Below are 18,182 nucleotides of genomic sequence, written 5' to 3'. Positions count from 1 at the left end.
TTAAATATGAACCTAACACAGGTCTTGATGTGTTAAATCTTGATGTTCAGTGAACTCCAGCTACATCACATATAGCAACTTCACCAGTAATGCAGCATTTTTTCTGGGCAACCTACACTATATTTTATCCAAGAGACACATAGGGAGTACAGACAAGAATAGCATTACAAGAAAAGGTCTCCTCTTCAGGATCAACAGATTTGGGTTAAAGGCAAATTATTTGAAAACAAGTTGCTGAGGCAATATTCAATCAAAATGACTACTATCAGCCATAAACATATGGGACCTCTAACTACCCAGGGTAATAAGTCTTGTATATTATTGCTGGGAATTCCTTCAAAGCCCAAATCATTTTTAGTTTGTAAAGCTCTCTAATTTATTTTCCATGGTTGGGAGGAATCTGCTGCTAAACTAAAAATACAGTTTTACCCCCCATTATCTCTGCACATAAAGAGTCACAGAGCTTTGGGCTAGAATTAACATGAGATAGGCTATTATGACTGTAAGAACATTTAGCAGTCCCTGTTGACTTTGTGGTTTGTAATAATAAATATCCTCCCCATAATATCTTGCTCTATTTTTTTCTAAACTTGATGCCTTGAGGAGGTCTCGAAGCTTGTGATGAAATGCTATCAGCATTTACCTATTTTGTCACCAGCCTGAATTTCCTTTTCTCCCTGGGCAAAGTCATTTAAAGATATGATATTTGCAAGCAAAAGCTCTTAAAAGTATAACCCTTGATTTCATGAATGCCTCACGGATATAGGATGTCCTACTGTACTTGGTCACTGAAGCAAAACTAAATCTGCTCGTATAAACTAGTGGCACTATTTTATATTGAACTGTTTGCTCTTTCACCGAGGAAAAACCTTGTAATCAGATGTGAAGGTTATAAAAGATGCAGTCTGCAACTCAAAGGTGTCTTATTAGCACCAATCAGGGTAATAATTAAAGCCAGATTCCTGTAAGAAGAGGGTATGCATTTAGAGGGCTTCACAAAGTGCTGAACTTCATGCACATAATAAACAGTGCAAAACACTTTTACTTTATTAAGAAGATGCTGAATGTGATGAAACTAAGGTGTAATCTTGCATATGAAAGTATCTTACTTTGTCATGCTGTTTCCATGCAACAGAAACAACTTACCTGTCTACTCTCATATATACTAAGGGGGGAGGTGTTTGTTTATCTGTTTTTATTTTTTTCCCACGCAGAATTGTTCACAAATGTTCATTTAGGAGCAAAAAAATGAGATGAAGGCAACATCCTTTATACGTTCAAGGTTCCAGTTCACTAAAATCTCTTCAGCAAACTTCAGTAACATTTCACATTCAAGAAATGTGAAATTTAAGACACTACAGTTTTCCTTTAACTCATTCTTGCTGGTTTTTATTTATTCATAAGTGAATTCAGTAGATTGTCAAGTAAAACATGCACGTCACAAATATCCTTTCACATAAAAAGACAATATCAATCTTCACAGATACCACCAAGTACTCACAAGAACAAATTAAATCAAACCATGCCTCCACACCTAAATATGTCTTTCCCTCTACTCTGTGCACCCTGTGTGCTGTAAGGCATAGATGGCTAGTGGTCTGTCGACAACTGATCCTTTTTAGACAGAGAAAGCAAAAAACAATTTATTCATAAGACCAACAGTACACTCCCTGCTTCACATACATACCCAGTTCAACTTAAATTGTGAACAGATGGGAAGCAAGACATTCCCTCGTATTTCAGATTCACCACATTCTTCAGTATTTTTTTAAATTAATAAAAATATACTTTTTATAAATTTAATTTTTTATAATTATGAACTATTTCCAGATGGATAATCCAATGATTGTTCTTCAGTTTACTGACTTGATTCCCTTTGCCACCTCACTTATTGTGGCATTATTCTTACTTGACAGCAATTCACTACTGCCATCCTTTGTAGGCGGTTAGTTTTGTCTTCTGAAATCTGTTCCATTAATTTTACTTCCAGTGTTTATAAAGGTTATTTCATACCTGTGTATTTGCTAGACACGACTCCCCCTTTCCTCCTCCAAATGTGGTATTTTTTATTTTCTCATGAGCTTTGCAGATGTTGCTGGAAAGTTGTCTAATCTGCAAGGTTAATACGAGATATGCTGTATGAAACAGATTCTTTCTCTTGTACACATAAATAATTTATTTTAAACAAAACAATTAAATTATTAATTATTAAATTATTAATTATTAAATTATTTTAAACAAAACATGAAAATGAATTTCAGGATCACAGTGTTGGAGGGAACCTCCAGCATCTTACAGCCACAGCACTTCCACTGCTCCTCTTCATCTTCCTTATCCTCTTCTCTAGGGCCATCTTCATTTATCCCTATCGTTTCTAACTCCTTATTCTTCTTCACAAATTTACTCTTGTGCCTTTTTTGGTGGCCACCGACCCTCCCCTGCCCCTTTCTGCTTCACCTTCTTCCCAGCATCTCTTATTTGGTGCCTCTGGCGTGCGTTGCCATCGCACCCCTACCCTAGAGAGTGCACTCCAATTTCCAAGTGCCACAACTAATGAATGCAATTAGAAATAACACGATGACACACACGCAGACTTCAGCAGAGCCATACATTTAAAACAGCCATAACACTGCCAATTCAGGTGTTGAGCTGAACTGCAGCCTGAGCTCCTCTAGGGTCTGCTGTTTTCTCCTTGCTTTTTCCTTTCTGTCCCCCTCCTAGCTCAGCCTCTCTTCGTATGACAAGGAACAAAGTCCTGCAGTCTTTGGAGCACAACCTCACAAACTCTTATGTGAGCAAAAGGCTTGATTTTGGTAAAGCTCCTCCAGGATAAAGCAAAGCTTTGCAGAACTTGGAAGGTGGCCAGTTGCTGAGGCCCCAAAGACACTTCTCATCACCTTATTTTACATGTAAAGTGCTGTGCATTTCACGTAGCAATGCGTTTATACAGTCTTTGATCATTTAGCTTTCTCAGGCCTCTGTAATGTTCAACTTAACAGCTTCATTCTTTACTGCACGTGGCCTCATTTGATTCCCTTATATCTGCAGAGGAGAAATTAGACAGGCCCAGAGTAGATCAAACAGTACTGAATTTGGGTCATTATCCACAAAGCATCCCAAGACAGTCTGCCAGTTTGTTAGGGTCTCTTCAGAGCAGCCATTTCATCTGAACACCCAAACATGTTTGGATTTAAGCAGACCGAACCTACTCGACTGGTTTAAACTAACTACATGCTCAAATACTGCAGTGAACCAATGCTAGAGTTCCTTATCTACATCTTTAAAAACAAACACTCCCTCCCTTCCTCCTTCCTTTTTTCTAAGTACAGCTCTGGAACACTGAACACCAGCCTTGCTGCTGTTAACCTGCTTTTGTTATCATTAATTCTTTATACCTTTTTTTTTTTTGAAGGTGCTCAATTTCAAATTGATACAGGATATTGTGTCATCCTTCCAAACCAGTTTTTGTGTCCCCCTTTTTCTCAATATCCAACAAACAGAAAACACACAGTCCCTGCTTTTGTGACTATATCTGCATGTAGTCACTAAGAAAGGTTATTTTTTTTCTGTCTGATTGATTTTTAAAGTTTGTCTATAGCGTAAAGTACTAAGATATTCTTTTTACGTTTTGATTTGTGAATAGATCCTGAAACTGGACAGAAACAAACACTTTAAACATTACTCATTCAAAAGATGAATTCGAGGACTTCTCTTATCCTGTCACTATTACCAAAGTATATAATAACATCACAGCATTGAGGTTTGGAGCACAAAAAAAGTCTTGGCAAGCAATAGCTCAGACATACTTTATTTATTGCAACCATGAAGCTTATTACAGACATCTTTGTTTACCTCATCACAATTAAACATTCATCAGGAAATATTGTGGAAAAACGCATTTCTGGTCTCATAGCTAATTAGCACAATTTAAGATACCCCATGGTTAAGCTGCCCAACCACTCTCTCAAGGAAAGTGGGGAACTGAATCTAAATTACAAGTGCTCTCCTCCCCTTCATCTGTGCATTTTCAAACCCAGGATTTCAGTTTTGCTTACCAACCCATGTCTGACTGATCTGACCTAACAAAGAGTACAGACATACAGGAATAAACTTGTAAAGTGTATTTTGCTTAGCTTGCCTCATAGTGAATCATTGAAGTTCTGTGGTGTCTGTGTCATCACACGTGATCTGGATTTCAGTCTAGAACAATCACTGAAAAATAACTAAAGGGACACATGAAAAATAATGAAAGCTTGCTATTTAGAACAAAATCAGTATTTTCAGGAAATCAAGGAATACTGACACCAAATACAAAATGTGTACCTTCCTATGTCCACATACATCTTTCCACTGCTATTATAATATTCTAATAGATTGGTTTTCCATGCAAGGTTATAAAAGTGTGGTTTATTAGGCTACTGCTACCATAAACTTAAAATTGTTCCTTGGGTTGAATTTATATCTAGCTATCAAAATGCATTACTATGTTCCAGTCACTCCTTTTTTTCCTTGCAAATTTACATACCCCCCCTCCAGCATTTTAAAATAATCAAAGGTATATCTAGCCAGTACTCAAACCAATAGTTCTCTATTTTCTACTGCAGCTCCTTTTTAAAAATTATTTTCTAAGGCCATGATGCGTATGGAGGCAGTTGCCCATGATGAAACCTCAGCTACCTTATAAACTACCTTATTAAAAATTAATTGTAATTAGACATCGAAACCCAAGAAAATTATTAATCCTTCTTCCACGCTCTTACATCCTGCGAAGCACGGTGGCGGTGACCCTCAGGACAAAGGCTTATCTTAGAAAACTAACGTGTAATCAGTCCCCCAGACGCGGCAACAGCTCGGGGTGAGGGCCCAGGGTTGGGGTGGTCCTTAATAAAAAACTCCTGAGCCCCAGGGTGCGGGTCACAGGCAGGCACCGACCCCGGGCGTGTCCGACCGCGGCCAGCGCCCAAACCCCTGCGGCTGCATCGCTGCATTTCCATGGGATCGGCACACGGGCTGGACTCCAGCCTAGAACGAGCCGCGAGAAGGAACTAAAGGGACCCAGGAAAAAACAAACAAACAAACAAACAAAAACAAAACAGCGAAAACTTGTTACTCGCAACGAAACCGGCGCTTTCTTTTAGAAAAACCAGGCGGCGAACTCGGAAGAGCGCCACACCGCTGAACTGAATTAAATGTTTATTTATTTATTTATTTTTAAATAATTACACGCGAATAAACACCCCCCCCCAAAAAAAAAAACAAACAAAAAACCACACAACAAAAACCAACCAAATAAACCCCACGAAACCATTTTAGCGGTGCAGGGAGCGGGGATGCCGGGACACCGCCACCCCCGGGGTGGGGTTGGGGGCTGGTGGTTCCTCTCCCGCGGCTCGGGGGTGGCGGGGAGGAAGAGAAGCCGCTGCCCCATCCCTGCCGGGCGGAGAAGCGAAGGCATCCCCGGCTGGGAACGTGTCCCCATCCCCGGCTGGGAGCGTGTCCCCGTCCCCGCAGAGCTCCAGGGGAGGCGGAGGCAGCGCCGAGCCCCGGCCCGGCCCCATCCCGCCCCTCAGCGCCGCGGAGGCGGAGCCGGGCGGGCGTTCGTGGCCCGGCCGCTTCCTGGTCACCGCAGGAGGAGGAGGAGGAGGAGGCGGCAGCAGGAGCCGGCGGAGGCGGCTGCGGGGGTCCGGCTGCCGCCATGGCCTCGCTCTTCAAGAAGAAGACCGTGGACGGTGAGTGGGTGCCCCGGGGGAGGCCCCGCGGCCGCCCCTCAGCCCCGTCCCCATCCCCGGTCCCCATCCCTCGCACGGCCCCGGGCGCGGGGCTGGTCCCGGCCGGGGCTCGGGGGGGAGCTGCGGGAGCCCCGCGGGGGTCGCGGCTTCGGGCCCCGCGTCCCGAGAAACTCGCAGGGAGAGGAGGAGGGAAGAGGAAGGCGAACCAGGAGCAGGAGGCCACGGCCCGCCCGCCGTGACTCACCGGCGGCGCTCGGGGAGAGTCCCCGGGCCGGGCCGGCCCTGGCACGGCGGGGAGTTCCTGAGGCGTCGGGAGGGGAGGGAGCCCGGCGATCCCGGCGGTCCCGGGCTGTGGGTGAGGGAGGAGGAGCGAGGGAGCAGAGCAGGCCCGCCGGGAGCTGCCGGGGCCCAGGAGGGAGCGGGTGTGGGATCCAGGCTCAGGCGCCGGGAGCCGCCACCGCTCGGCCCTTGGGGGCTGGAAACAAGTTGGCGTTGATGTCTTCGTGGCCAGGCTGCCACCGGAACGCTAAAAACTCGAGCAGAAATGACGATCTCCCAGTGTAACGCCGGAAAAGGGCACTCACCCGCCAGCAAGTCCTGCTGGCGACCCCTCAGCGCCCCAGGTCGCTGTGCCCCAGGCGTGGCCTGGGTTGGGGAGCCCCAGGTCCGGCTGTTCTGGCGTGTTGGGTGTCCTGTGTCACGTCGGGAGGGATCGGCCTTTGAAAAGGGGCTCGCCAAAAATGACGCTGCGCATCCACCAGTCGTTCGTCACCGGGGGGAGAACACGTAGGGTTCCCACTTGTCTCTTCCCATCTTTGGTGCGACACATGAGGAGGGAGGGAGGGAGGGAGGGAAGGGGGTGTTGGCTCTAAGCTTCCGTGACCAAGGCAGATCGTAGGAGAGTGAGACAGCACCAAGCTGCTGTGACCAAGGCCGATTGTAGGATCCAGGTCAAGCCCTTCCTGGGTGTCTCTTGTCCGACCTGTTTTAAGGAATGGCGGTGCTGCCTCCTTCCCCTGGTGTGCGGGACGGCGGCGTGACACACAGGAATGGCTGTTGGCAGAAGACTGTCTTGGGAACACCCCATCACCTTCTGTCTGCTCAAGCAAAGCTGGGAATTTGCTTCAGTTTTCAGAGAGAAACAACAGCCAGGTTCCCATCTTGGCCTTCACTTCTATAAGCAAATGAAAAAAGCCCTGTAGCTGCAGACAGTGGTTGCTTTCAGTTTATTGCTATCCATGGTTTGAGCCATTCTGTGAGACCAGAAACCATGGACATAAGCATCATGCTCGCCCTCATTGTGTCCTGACTTAAGTACAGCTCTTGTTTCTTACCACTGTGAAGTTCCTGTCTCTCAAGCTTTCTACACTAAGGGATTTTTATTTTTTTAATAGTTAACATAGTTAGAAAAGCCAGTCTGGTATGTAGCTATTAAGCCTTTTCTTTAATTTTTGCAAGTGCAGCTATGTTAGCAATATACATTTATCTACCTTCAAAATTACTTGCCTGTAGCGTTGTTCTCAGAATGATTTCCACTGCTGCTTTGTCAGTGTGAAGAACAGTGTTATATTCCATGTCCTCTTCCAGTTCTTCTTTATTGTCTGTTGAAAAGTCTGCATCTCCTAAAGATGCTTTTTGTGTAGTACTCAGAGTAGCAGTAGCACTGTAAAAATAGGTGTCTTTTTCAGAGCATTTCTGTGGTTTTCTTTTTTTTTGATTCAAACCTGTTACCGTTGAAATAATTTCAGCAGTGGATGTTTTACAGTATTTCTGGATGTGGGAATGAAGAATGTGAACACTTCTTTCTGTTCATAGAAAAATTGCCCCAAGCCTTAAAAAAATCAAAAGGGTGGCCTGTGGTTCTAGAATTTATCCTTCATGCCTTCATCTCTGTTATTAACTCTGCCTGTATGTATTTGCTTTTCATGTGCTTCAGGACTTTGCCCTACCGTGATGTTACTTCTGTGGGTTAGAAGAAGGAGCTCTAAACAAAGTTTATGTGAAGTCTGTTCCTTTCAGACTCTCACCCAAAGTTATCTAGTGTTGTGCAGACACATACATTAAGAGGAGAGGAATCTCTCTTAAATCCACCAGCTCCTTTCCTCTATAAAGGTCAGAGGATGCTGAGTCAGATGCAGACCTACCTCTCTGCCTTTGCCCGGGTGAATCACACCTAAGCAGACGTTGTAAATTCTAACAGAAGTTAATTGCAACTAGCATGATTGATACCTGGATTGTCGAAAATACTTGCTTTAATAAGAGGATGTTATCACTAATAATTTTTTTAATAGTACAGTGGACAAAACCCCTATGAAAGATGATAGGTTTCATCTGACAGACAGTGTTCAAGCTTCTGCTGGCTGCATCAGTTGTCAGGAGACTTAAATTTGTTATGAAGGCCTCCACTTTCCTATCTTGATGTTGTTAAGCATCTTTTAATTGAAAATGCTCAAACACTGTGGCTTTATAGTCTGACTTGAAGTTGGGCTGTGCAGTGTGGTACATTTGTGGAGGAGAGTAAGCTCTGTCAGATCAGGATAAGGACAGAGAAGAGCGGGATCCAGGACTTGCATCTTGGAGTATCTTCACTCTTTTAGTGGACCTGGGAATTCCTCAGCTGCTCAGGGATCTCATACATCAGATTTCTTCAGCTGCTCTACCTGTTGCAGTTAGGCCTGAGTGGTTGAAAAGCAGTGGGATGACACTGGATGTACTGTGGCTGAGTTGATGTTGAACTCACAGAAAAGGATCTGTACTGAACTCTTCCTGTGGGGTTAAGATTCTTGTTGTGGTTATGGTGCAAAGAAACATCCCAAGTAAAATAACTTTATTTATTTATTTATTTATCGCACAGGGTATGGCCTATGCTGCTGAAACACAATCGTGGTATCCATGAAATTGTACTGTGGCAATATTTCATGTATCTGAAATGCTGACAGTTCACTCTGAACAAAGAGAGGCTGTCAAACACGCTGCTGGGTGTCTGCAGGGTGCTTAGCAGGTGTTTATGTGGTATTGAAAACTTTTCCCTGTCAATATTTTCTTTCCAGATATAATAAAGGAGCAAAATCGAGAGTTAAGAGGTACACAGAGGGCTATAACCAGGGACAGAGCAGCACTTGAAAAGCAGGAAAAACAACTGGTAAGTAGAGCAGGGAACTTCGTTTTGCTCTTTAAAACAAGCACAAACACACACAAGGTGTAATGGAAAACTTGCAAGGTGTTAAAGATACAACTCAGTGTATCTTTGCAATACCGGAATACTAAAAAAACTTGTCTTCCCCTTTTCATTTTTTAGTTAGTAATTTTTTTTTTTTCCAACGTGATTTTAATATTCAGAAGTGATTCTCGGTCCTTGACACAGGAAAATCCTGAAACAATGTGTTCAGATAAAATAACCCCATCGGTTTTCCCTGCAGTTCTTGACATTTTCTATCCTTCAGAAGGCTTCTCCTAAAAGGCTTGTAAACTGGTGGTCTTGTGGTGGAAAGTGGCAGTGCCATCACGTGTTCCCATGACTTACCAGTGGGAGAGAGCGCTTGAAAACCCATAGGATATTGGGAATACCCCATATAGGGTGGTTATTTTCATTCACGAAGAACTTCCCTAAAATTAGCTGATAACGGTAAGACTATTTGCCTAAATTAAGATCTGTTTAAAACTGCCTGTGTGTGAGCTTTCAAGTGAATGAAAGCTGCACCTGTGTGGCAGTATAGCTGGATAAATGGATGTGACAGATGGTGTGGGGTTTGATGCACGGAGACACGCTCGGAGTGTGGGAAAAGCTGCGCGAATCCGGCCGGTTTCGGGAGCTACTGAGGTGATGTTTCATGGCAGCAGGTCGTGTGAATACCCAGAGGTGGGAACAAGAAACTAAAAGAGAGAGGAGAAATTGTTTCTGGAAGCCTTTGACCACGTGAGATGTAACAGGTTGGTCATTGCTAAGGCATTTTTCAGCGTGAAATATTCCGACTCTGGAAATCGCCTAAATGTTCGTGAGTACTCAGGATGAAGGTTTGGTTAGTGCAGTAAATTGATTCAGGAATGGTGGATTTCTCGGGAGGAGAAGAAGAAAGGAGCAGTAAAATATGTCTTTGAAAAAAGTTAAAATCTGCTGTTAGAATGAGAGGATCAATGTACAGTAAATATTAATTTTCAGTGTCAGATCAGGTGAAGGACCCAGGGCTTGACAGTCAATCTTAGGACATTTCATTTTGGGCTTCCTTCACAAAGACTTTTTTTCCCTTATCTTTGAGATGCTACTCTGAGAAAACCCAATTAATTCTAAGTATAAAAATACCTCAAAGTATGCAGACAGTTCTGTTTCAGTTCAGTGACCTGATACGACTATATGAATTTTTATTATAGTTTTATTCCACAAGAACGTAACTGACTTCAATAAACCTGCCCCAAACCTCTGAAAACCAAATAATGGATCCAAAATTTACCCAAATACTTTTTAATTAAGAATAAAAATCATCCATGTATGATTTCTGCAGCTGGATTATCTGCAGTGACTTAGCAACGGTTGGTGTAGGTTTGTATTTCACCTTGAAAAAGCAAGTTATAGATGCTATGTAGGTCTTCAGTTTGGTGAGAAAATCCCTGTTTTCAAATCTTTGCTGTTAAAATTAGGGGCTCAGTTTACACTCACCTTTAAATGTTTTGCATGTCCCGGTGACTAGTACTTATCTTTTTATTTCCATATCTTTTTATAAGTTCACTTTTCTGGATTACCAGTGCACATAAAGTGAAGCAACTGCATTCCAGTAGTGGGCATATTCTCCTGAAGGATCACAAGAGAAAGCTGGTCTTTTAGAGGCTGCTTGTGCTTAATGGTAAAAATCAAAATGCTCGAATGGCTGTATACAAAAAACCTGAGCTAATTTGGCAAGACCTCCTTAAAAAGGCTGTAAAGGAAGAAGTGGTTGCAAAGTTTACATTATCAAGTCACAAATCAGAAGGCATACTTTGAAGAATCCCAGCTGACATTTGTGCCAGACTTTTTCCTGGTACCTCTGGGCTAAATAGCTTATTATTTCTCTTTGAACTGACATATTGGGGTTTGGGGTTTTTTTCTCTTGTAAGCCAGAAGTGTCTTTCTTATGGCATAAGCACATGTTGTTGTATACAAATTATACCATTTTTATTATGTTTTAATTTAAGTCCATCTAAATGATGAGGGTAGACAGCCTCTAATTATTGTTCATCCAGCTTTATCTACGTCTTCCCCAAAAAGGTTTTGAGGTTGTCTCAAGGCTGAAAAAGTGTTTCTTACATGAGCAATGTGGTTTGATTGCCTGTGAATGCAAGAAATCAAGGATGATTAGAGTCATGGCACTGGTAGTTGACTGGCCATGAGAATTTCTTCACTTTTTGGGACTTTTTTTGAAGATTTAGAAGCGTTGCTCTCTATCCAGATGTGGAATTGGATGTGCACGTAGAAGTGGAGGTCTTTGGGGGAACTGTGGGCTGCCACACTATAGTTCAGTTCTGTTGTGTTTTCTTTTCTTGTGGTCAAATCATACCAGCATTACATTCATTCTGATAAACAGCCTTGATAGAAAAGCAAGGAACTATCTGTATGACTTTAAATGTCATAAAAAAAATTCAGGAGACAGCTCACTTTCGGAATTTCATTGTCGGCGTTAAGGCTTAATTATAGCCTTTTAATGAAAATTCTGTGGAAGTAACCTTACCCCTTTTTTAAACAGGAACTGGAAATAAAGAAAATGGCTAAGACTGGTAACAAAGAAGCCTGTAAAGTGCTGGCAAAACAGCTGGTGCAGCTGAGGAAGCAGAAGAATCGGACGTACGCCGTCAGCTCTAAAGTCACTTCTATGTCGACCCAAACGAAGGTCATGAACTCTCAGATGAAGATGGCAGGAGCTATGTCAACCACAGCCAAAGTAAGGCACTGCAGGACATTCTTTCACGTTAAAATGCAGCACAGGGTTGCAAAAGTTAAGTTGTGTAGCTTTGTATAAGACAGTCGAAAGGGTAGAAGTTACTGCCTGCTGCCCCAAATGGTCTTGAGGATAGAGGAGAGAAATGTAATTTTATTTATAGTATCGAATTTCTGTTTAGTCAGTCCAGCCACTTACCACCTATCTAAGCGTATTTTCTTAGGTTAGACGTCTGTCAAATGTTTACAGGGTAAAAATAAACTAATGCCAGTGAAAAAACTCTTTTAGTACATAAAAAAAACCCCTCCAAACCATGCTTCTACAGCCTCTTGCCTGTATATATTGTCACTAGCAGTTTTTATTGAGGAAAAAGTAGGGCATGCTTCATCTAGAAATCAAGGCAGTGTGTCACAGCAGCTTTATGGCTTGGGCAAGAAGTAGGTTATTGCTTTGAATCTTAAGTTCCTGAAGAAATCTAATCTGGAGTTCTGTTATTCTCTCTGTGCCCTCTAAGGGAACAGTATTGCATTAAGTTTTCTCACAAATCTCATCTCATAGAAGAGCGTGAAAAATCTCAGTTATCTGAGTTAGTTTTTGAACTTTTCCCTATTTCCCTGAATTGGTCAAGAGGGATTTTGCTTTTGGCAAGGAGGATTGTTCAGCCTGAGGTGTGGGAAACAGAATTAGCTCACAGCACTGTAGAACCAAGGTGTGCTTTTATCCCAGTCCGAGCTAAATCCGGTGAGGTGCCAGTTAAACACAGCAGTGCCAATCCCAGCCCTTCAGTGGTACAAAGTCGTAGCAAAAACTTACACAGGGGACTTGTCTAACTGATCAGGATCAACAGTATTCCTGCAACAGTGTTCATGTGAACAAGTTGGTCTTGCTTTTTAATTATTACGTGAATTAAGTTTCTCCAAACCTAAGTGTCGCTGGATTAGTTATCAAGATTAAGTCAGAAAAAAAAAAAAACCACCAAAAAACCCACAAAAATATTAAATAAATTACCCATCACCCAGAAAAATTATGTTTTTTGATACACAACAGGTACTTTTACGGACTAGTTTGTGTAATGGTATTGGAGAGGAAGGCCTTAAGTTCTTTTGGTCACTTTTAAAGTCAGTATTTTGCCTTATCAACTGGGAAGCTTAAAGAATTGTTTATCTCATAAAACCATCAGTGAAAAAAAAAAATGAGATCAATTGTCTCGACGAGCAAGGCAAATATATGAATGCAAAGATTTCAAAGTATTCTCAGTATTCTTTTTAGCATGGATGGCACTAACTTTGGACATGGTACTAAGTTCATTTTAGTTGCCTGTTTCTTTTAATCATGCATCTGACCCTTATTTTCTGAAGTTACATAAACTCTGTATCAGTGCAGCTATTTTTGATGTCCTCTGGTGGTGGGTCAAAGAAATGTTCCTTTCTGAATTAGAACCTGCAGTTACTTCTTTAAAGTGTGTAGCCTTCAGGTTAGTAAATATTCTCCCATTCTTTTCATTCAGAACAGCTGATTTTTCCAGGAGAGGGTCATGGTGCAAGAAAGATGCAGGCATTTAAAAGTATATCTATTAGGGTGGTAGATGGCAATATTTCTTACTAGGTGCACACTGCACTGTTGATCTACCATTTATCTGTAGTTCTCATGGGATGTCAAGAGACAAGGAAGGAGAAATTAGGACTGAAGTGTTTTTGTTAGAAAACCCTTATTCCTTCTAAATGAATATATTGGTATTTCATTGTATGATGAAGAGTTTTTTCCATACTAATAGACAATGCAAGCAGTTAATAAGAAAATGGATCCACAAAAGACACTACAAACTATGCAGAATTTCCAGAAGGAGAACATGAAGATGGAAATGACTGAAGAAATGAGTAAGTTCTGCACTGTGGGGAGCAGGTAGCTGCTCTTGGAAGGGTGTAACCAGTCTGGAAATATTGATGATGGAAGTTTTATTTCTGCAGTTAGGGAGACTGACAGCAAAAGCGAGGAGCAAACAAAATAATGGATTTCTGAGCAGTGAGACTGAGCCTTAGCATTTTTAAAACCTCTAGGTATTAAATGTAGGACCCATTCCTTCCCATCTTCCTGCAAAACATTCATCATACTTTTAGAAAGAATATACTGGAAGGGAAGAGGGTTTGAAACCAGGTCAAAACATTTTTTGAATAACTGGTGAGGGGGGGACTTGTAAAACTGTCTTTTCTGATAGTTCTGCACATGCTTCTTCTTCTGTGACTGGACACTTCATTTAGATATTATTGATAATCTCAGCCTCACCTACATGGTGGTATGGTTTGGTTTTGTCTCCTTTTTTTTTTTTTATTTTAAGCCACAAGGCGACTTCTTGGGGAGGCATCAAGTTTCTTGTTCCTGAGTGCACGTGTCCACTGTCAGCTAAATAATGCCAAACTTCCTGGTGTTGCTGGCACAGTCTCCTCCCTGTCCTAATCCCTGCCACTGTGTTGGTCATAATAAATGGTGTGGACTCAAACCAGTAGAAAACCTTTGCAGTTTGGAGGAAGAAGAGGAAAAGGATTTTCATGAAACTATAGGAGACGTTTTTCAGAAATGTTAAAATCCAGTGTGGTGGGGGGGATATACAGGTGCCAAACTATTTTAGTGAAATCAAGAGTTTTTATAAATGCCTTAACCTGTTGTTTCCCTGGCTGTGCTCACAGGCTTTGCAAGGCAGAGGTGAGGGAGCCTCTCCAACGTCCAGGTGCTTCTTGTTGGTACCTTACACAGTTCTATTACTGCTGGGAATGGTGCTACCAGTGGTATTACTACTCTGCAGTGGTAGTACTGTGTTCTGGGAGGGTAGAAAGATGGTACTAGGTTATATTAGTTATGTTCTTGCTTAATGTGGACATTTTTTTTTTCTTTCTCCTAAGTCAATGATACTCTGGATGATATTTTTGACGCTTCTGATGAAGAGGAAGAAAGCCAAGATATTGTTAATCAAGTGCTTGATGAGATTGGAATTGAAATCTCTGGCAAGGTATGGCTATTTTTACTCAGGTCATGTGGTTTTTAAATAGTTTATCCTAGCTGCCTTTTGTTTTACAGTTTTATTCTAAAAGTCAGCTTGTCATAACACGTGTTGTTCTTCTGGCTAAAGAAAACTTCTGTCTTCTTCTAGATGGCCAAAGCTCCCTCAGCTGCCAGAGGTTTGCCATCTGCATCAACATCAAAAGCTGCCACCATATCAGATGAAGAGATTGAACGACAGCTCAAAGCTCTGGGAGTGGATTAGCTTGGTGGCAGTTTGGAGTCTGCCTTCTAATTATTCAGCTGTAGACAGATTGTACAAAGTGCAAATACTCTCCCAGTGCAACTGATTTCTAGGAGAACTCTGAAGCTTCAGAAGTGACAACTTGGTACTGGAGGAAGGAGAAGGGAAGAATGTATTAAATCAATTTACAGAGAGAAGTACCTTTGGTATGTTCATTGCATGGACCGTCTTTGACTCTGGGCCAACCAGGGGTGTAGTTCTAATGATAAGTTCATTTACACCTGATCCAAATCTGTCCTCTGAATTCAAAGTTTTCTTCTATCTCAGTTCCTGATATCTCTCTAGAACTGGCTATTCTGTGGCTAGTGATGCCACCTCCTAGGACAGCACCTATGTAAGATTTATCATTTTTATAAAACTATCACTATAGAAACATTCTTAGTCTGTCATTTTAACACTTCACCTTTGCTCTTCGTTGGAAACTATTTTTTCCTTAAGAAATAGCCTTGAAAGCCTAGCAAATTTAAACAGAAGGAAAAAGCATTTTCTATAATGCTTTCAAATTCCTGTAGCAACTTTTGAGTTGATTAAATAATAGCTGGTTATTCTTCTTACTGGAAGGGAAGGATACACTCCTTGTGCAGTTAATTTTTCTGGAAGAGGATTTACATTTGTTAGTGAACTTTGTTGCATGAAAGGCACTGATTGAACTCCACTGTACTGTAACATAGCTGGTTTCAACAGAATTGCTGTGCCTTTATGTATATAAATCTTGTACCTTTGTGATTTTCTTTCAGAATGAGTTTTTGAGAGGTGAGTAAGCTTGTAATTAGGATGGTTTCACAAAATACTGTGGTGGGACCTCTCTGTGCACCTGATGGGACTCAGTGCTGAAGCTGAGAAATGCACTTGTTCAAAAATGCAACTTGTGCACTTGCAAAAAGGACATTTACCTGAAGCAACATTTGTATATATTTTACAGTATTTCTTAATGGAAGATAACTGTGCATAACTGTATTGTTTGCTAAGAAGCAATTGATCACATTGATAAGCTAAATTAAATTTTAGTTTTGAGAACACTTTTGGATCATAAATGATAATTACTTGTCTAAAACACTATAATAAAAGTGTTCTGGTTCTTGTGAAGGTTTTTCTATGGTCTCTGAACTGCATCAACATGATTCTAGCTTTAAGTGGAATATGCACTGGGCTAATGAAATAAGAACTGTTGATACTTGAAACAGGTGACAAAGCCTGAAAATGCAGTTCCCAGTTATGACTTCCCAGATATTCCTCAGCCCTGACTCTGCTGGAGGTTATTTACCCCTCAGCTGTGCTGATTTAGAGGGGCTGTTCATGGAACAGAAGCAACAATCATCTTGGCTGTAAAAAGAGAAAAGCAAAACACCTCCTGATAGCAAAACCAGGATAATTGTGGGGGGACAAACTTCATATAGAGACTTTGCTGCTAGAGAAACTGTAGGAGGAAACCTCAATGAACCTACTATTGTCACACCATCTGCTGTTTAGGATTGAAGTCAGCAGAGACAGAAAATTCATAGGAGAGCCTTCCTTGGGTTTTGGGCATGGAAAATGCAGGTGTTCTTTCAAGGAAATAATGGACAAACTATGAATTTGTCAGGTAGTGGGTAGGAATGTGTAAGTTAATATATTTCATACATTCAATACAAGGTGAATTTTTTTTACAAGTTATTTTGTAAAAATCTAATAAAAGGCTTTTTATTCCACAATGACTTTGTCCTCTGTAGGGTTAGTCTTACACATCTGTCCCTTAGCAGGCTTTCTGTGTACTCCTGTGAGCTCTGATAAATACTCCTTTGACTTGAGCCATAAAGCACCACAAAATTTATAATAGTTCCTTTTGGACCTTTGTCTTAAAGTCAACATTAAGTAAAGACTTTTTCAAGTTCGCATTCCCTTGTCTGTAACTGGGTGCCCAAGTCGTGCTCTTCAGCACAGGAGGAAAAATCATAATGTGAACATAGCATAAAATGTTACTGACTGATTGTAGCTCAGTTGAACACCAAGGCTTATGTCCTTTCTGAGTGAGGTGTGCACTTTATCCTTTTAATAACTGTCAAAATTGGGCATAATTCTATTATGAGTTCTTTCTTTACAGGTCTTTGATGAACAGGAATAAAGGCATTGCTGTTTTGAGTGAATAGGGCTGCTGATCTAGGGCTACTATCAATATCAGTCTGGTGTTTTGTTAAAAGTTACATTTGAAATCCTTCAGCTTTAATCTCTATAAAAATCTTTCAGTGAGAGACTGAGAAGTGTGGTAGGTTTGCAGGCTTGCCTGCTTTTTATTCAGTTGTAGTTAGTATGTTGTATCTGCTCGAACAAAATTACATCCCCTCCTTAGAAACAAGTTCTGTTGGAATCACCCTTAGCAGACAAAAAAACCCAACCCACCACTCAATCCTTAAACTCCTTTATCCTTGCTAACACCTCAATAGGAGCTGAAAGTCCTCCATCCAAGAACAGCGACACGGTTGTGCACACACACCTAAGAACGGCTCCAGGGGGGCAGACCAAGGTCCCTCTCACCTGGAATCCCACTCCACAAGTGCCCAGGAGCCGTGCCCAGGAAAACAGCAAGAACATGATGAGCATAAATGACACTTCCTCCCCAAATACTAGAATCATAGAATCATAGAATCAACTGGGTTGGAAGGGACCTCTGAGATCATCGAGTCCAACCCTTGATCCAATACCACTGTGGTTCCCAGCCCATGGCACTGATGCCACATCCAGTCTCACCTTAAAAACCTCCAGGGATGGAGAATCCACCACTTCCCTGGGCAGCCCATTCCAATGGCTGATCACCCTCTCTGGAAAGAAATTCTTCCTAATGTCCAATCTAAACCTCCCCTGGCACAGCTTCAGACCGAACCCTCTTGTCTTGCTGAGAGTTGCTTGGGAAAAGAGACCAACATCCCCCCGGCTCCCCCCTCCTGTCAGGGAGTTGCAGAGAGTGAGGAGGTCTCCCCTGAGCCTCCTCCTCTCCAGGCTGAACAGCCCCAGCTCCCTCAGCCTCTCCTCACAGCACTTGTGCTCCAGTCCCTTCCCCAGCCTCGTTGCTCTCCTCTGGACCTGCTCCAGCACCTCAATGTCCTTCCTGAGCTGAGGGTCCAGAGCTGGACACAGCACTCCAGGGGTGGCCTCACCAGTGCTGAGTACAGGGCAAGAATCACTTCCCTGGACCTGTTGGCCACACTGTTCCTGAGCCAGGCCAGGATCCATTGGCCTTCTTGGCCACCTGGGCACACTCTGGCTCCTGTTCAG

At 42.1% G+C, this 18,182-nt stretch overlaps 1 protein-coding gene across 1 annotated transcript; it reads left to right on the top strand.

Annotated features, from left to right (window-relative positions):
- Nucleotides 1-5,576: 5,576 nt before the first annotated feature.
- CHMP2B (charged multivesicular body protein 2B) lies at nt 5,577-16,624 on the top strand. Its single transcript, XM_027663623.1, has 6 exons — nt 5,577-5,729; nt 8,780-8,871; nt 11,444-11,638; nt 13,410-13,512; nt 14,533-14,639; nt 14,781-16,624. Exons 1-6 carry the CDS (start codon nt 5,696-5,698, stop codon nt 14,892-14,894), a joined length of 645 nt encoding a protein of 214 aa, XP_027519424.1. The 5' UTR covers nt 5,577-5,695; the 3' UTR covers nt 14,895-16,624.
- Nucleotides 16,625-18,182: the final 1,558 nt, after the last annotated feature.

The sequence above is a fragment of the Corapipo altera genome, unplaced genomic scaffold (genome assembly GCF_003945725.1).
Source record: "Corapipo altera isolate COAL_440 unplaced genomic scaffold, ASM394572v1 165, whole genome shotgun sequence".
NCBI classification, from domain to species: domain Eukaryota; kingdom Metazoa; phylum Chordata; class Aves; order Passeriformes; family Pipridae; genus Corapipo; species Corapipo altera.
This window is presented reverse-complemented; position numbering and strand designations above follow the sequence as displayed.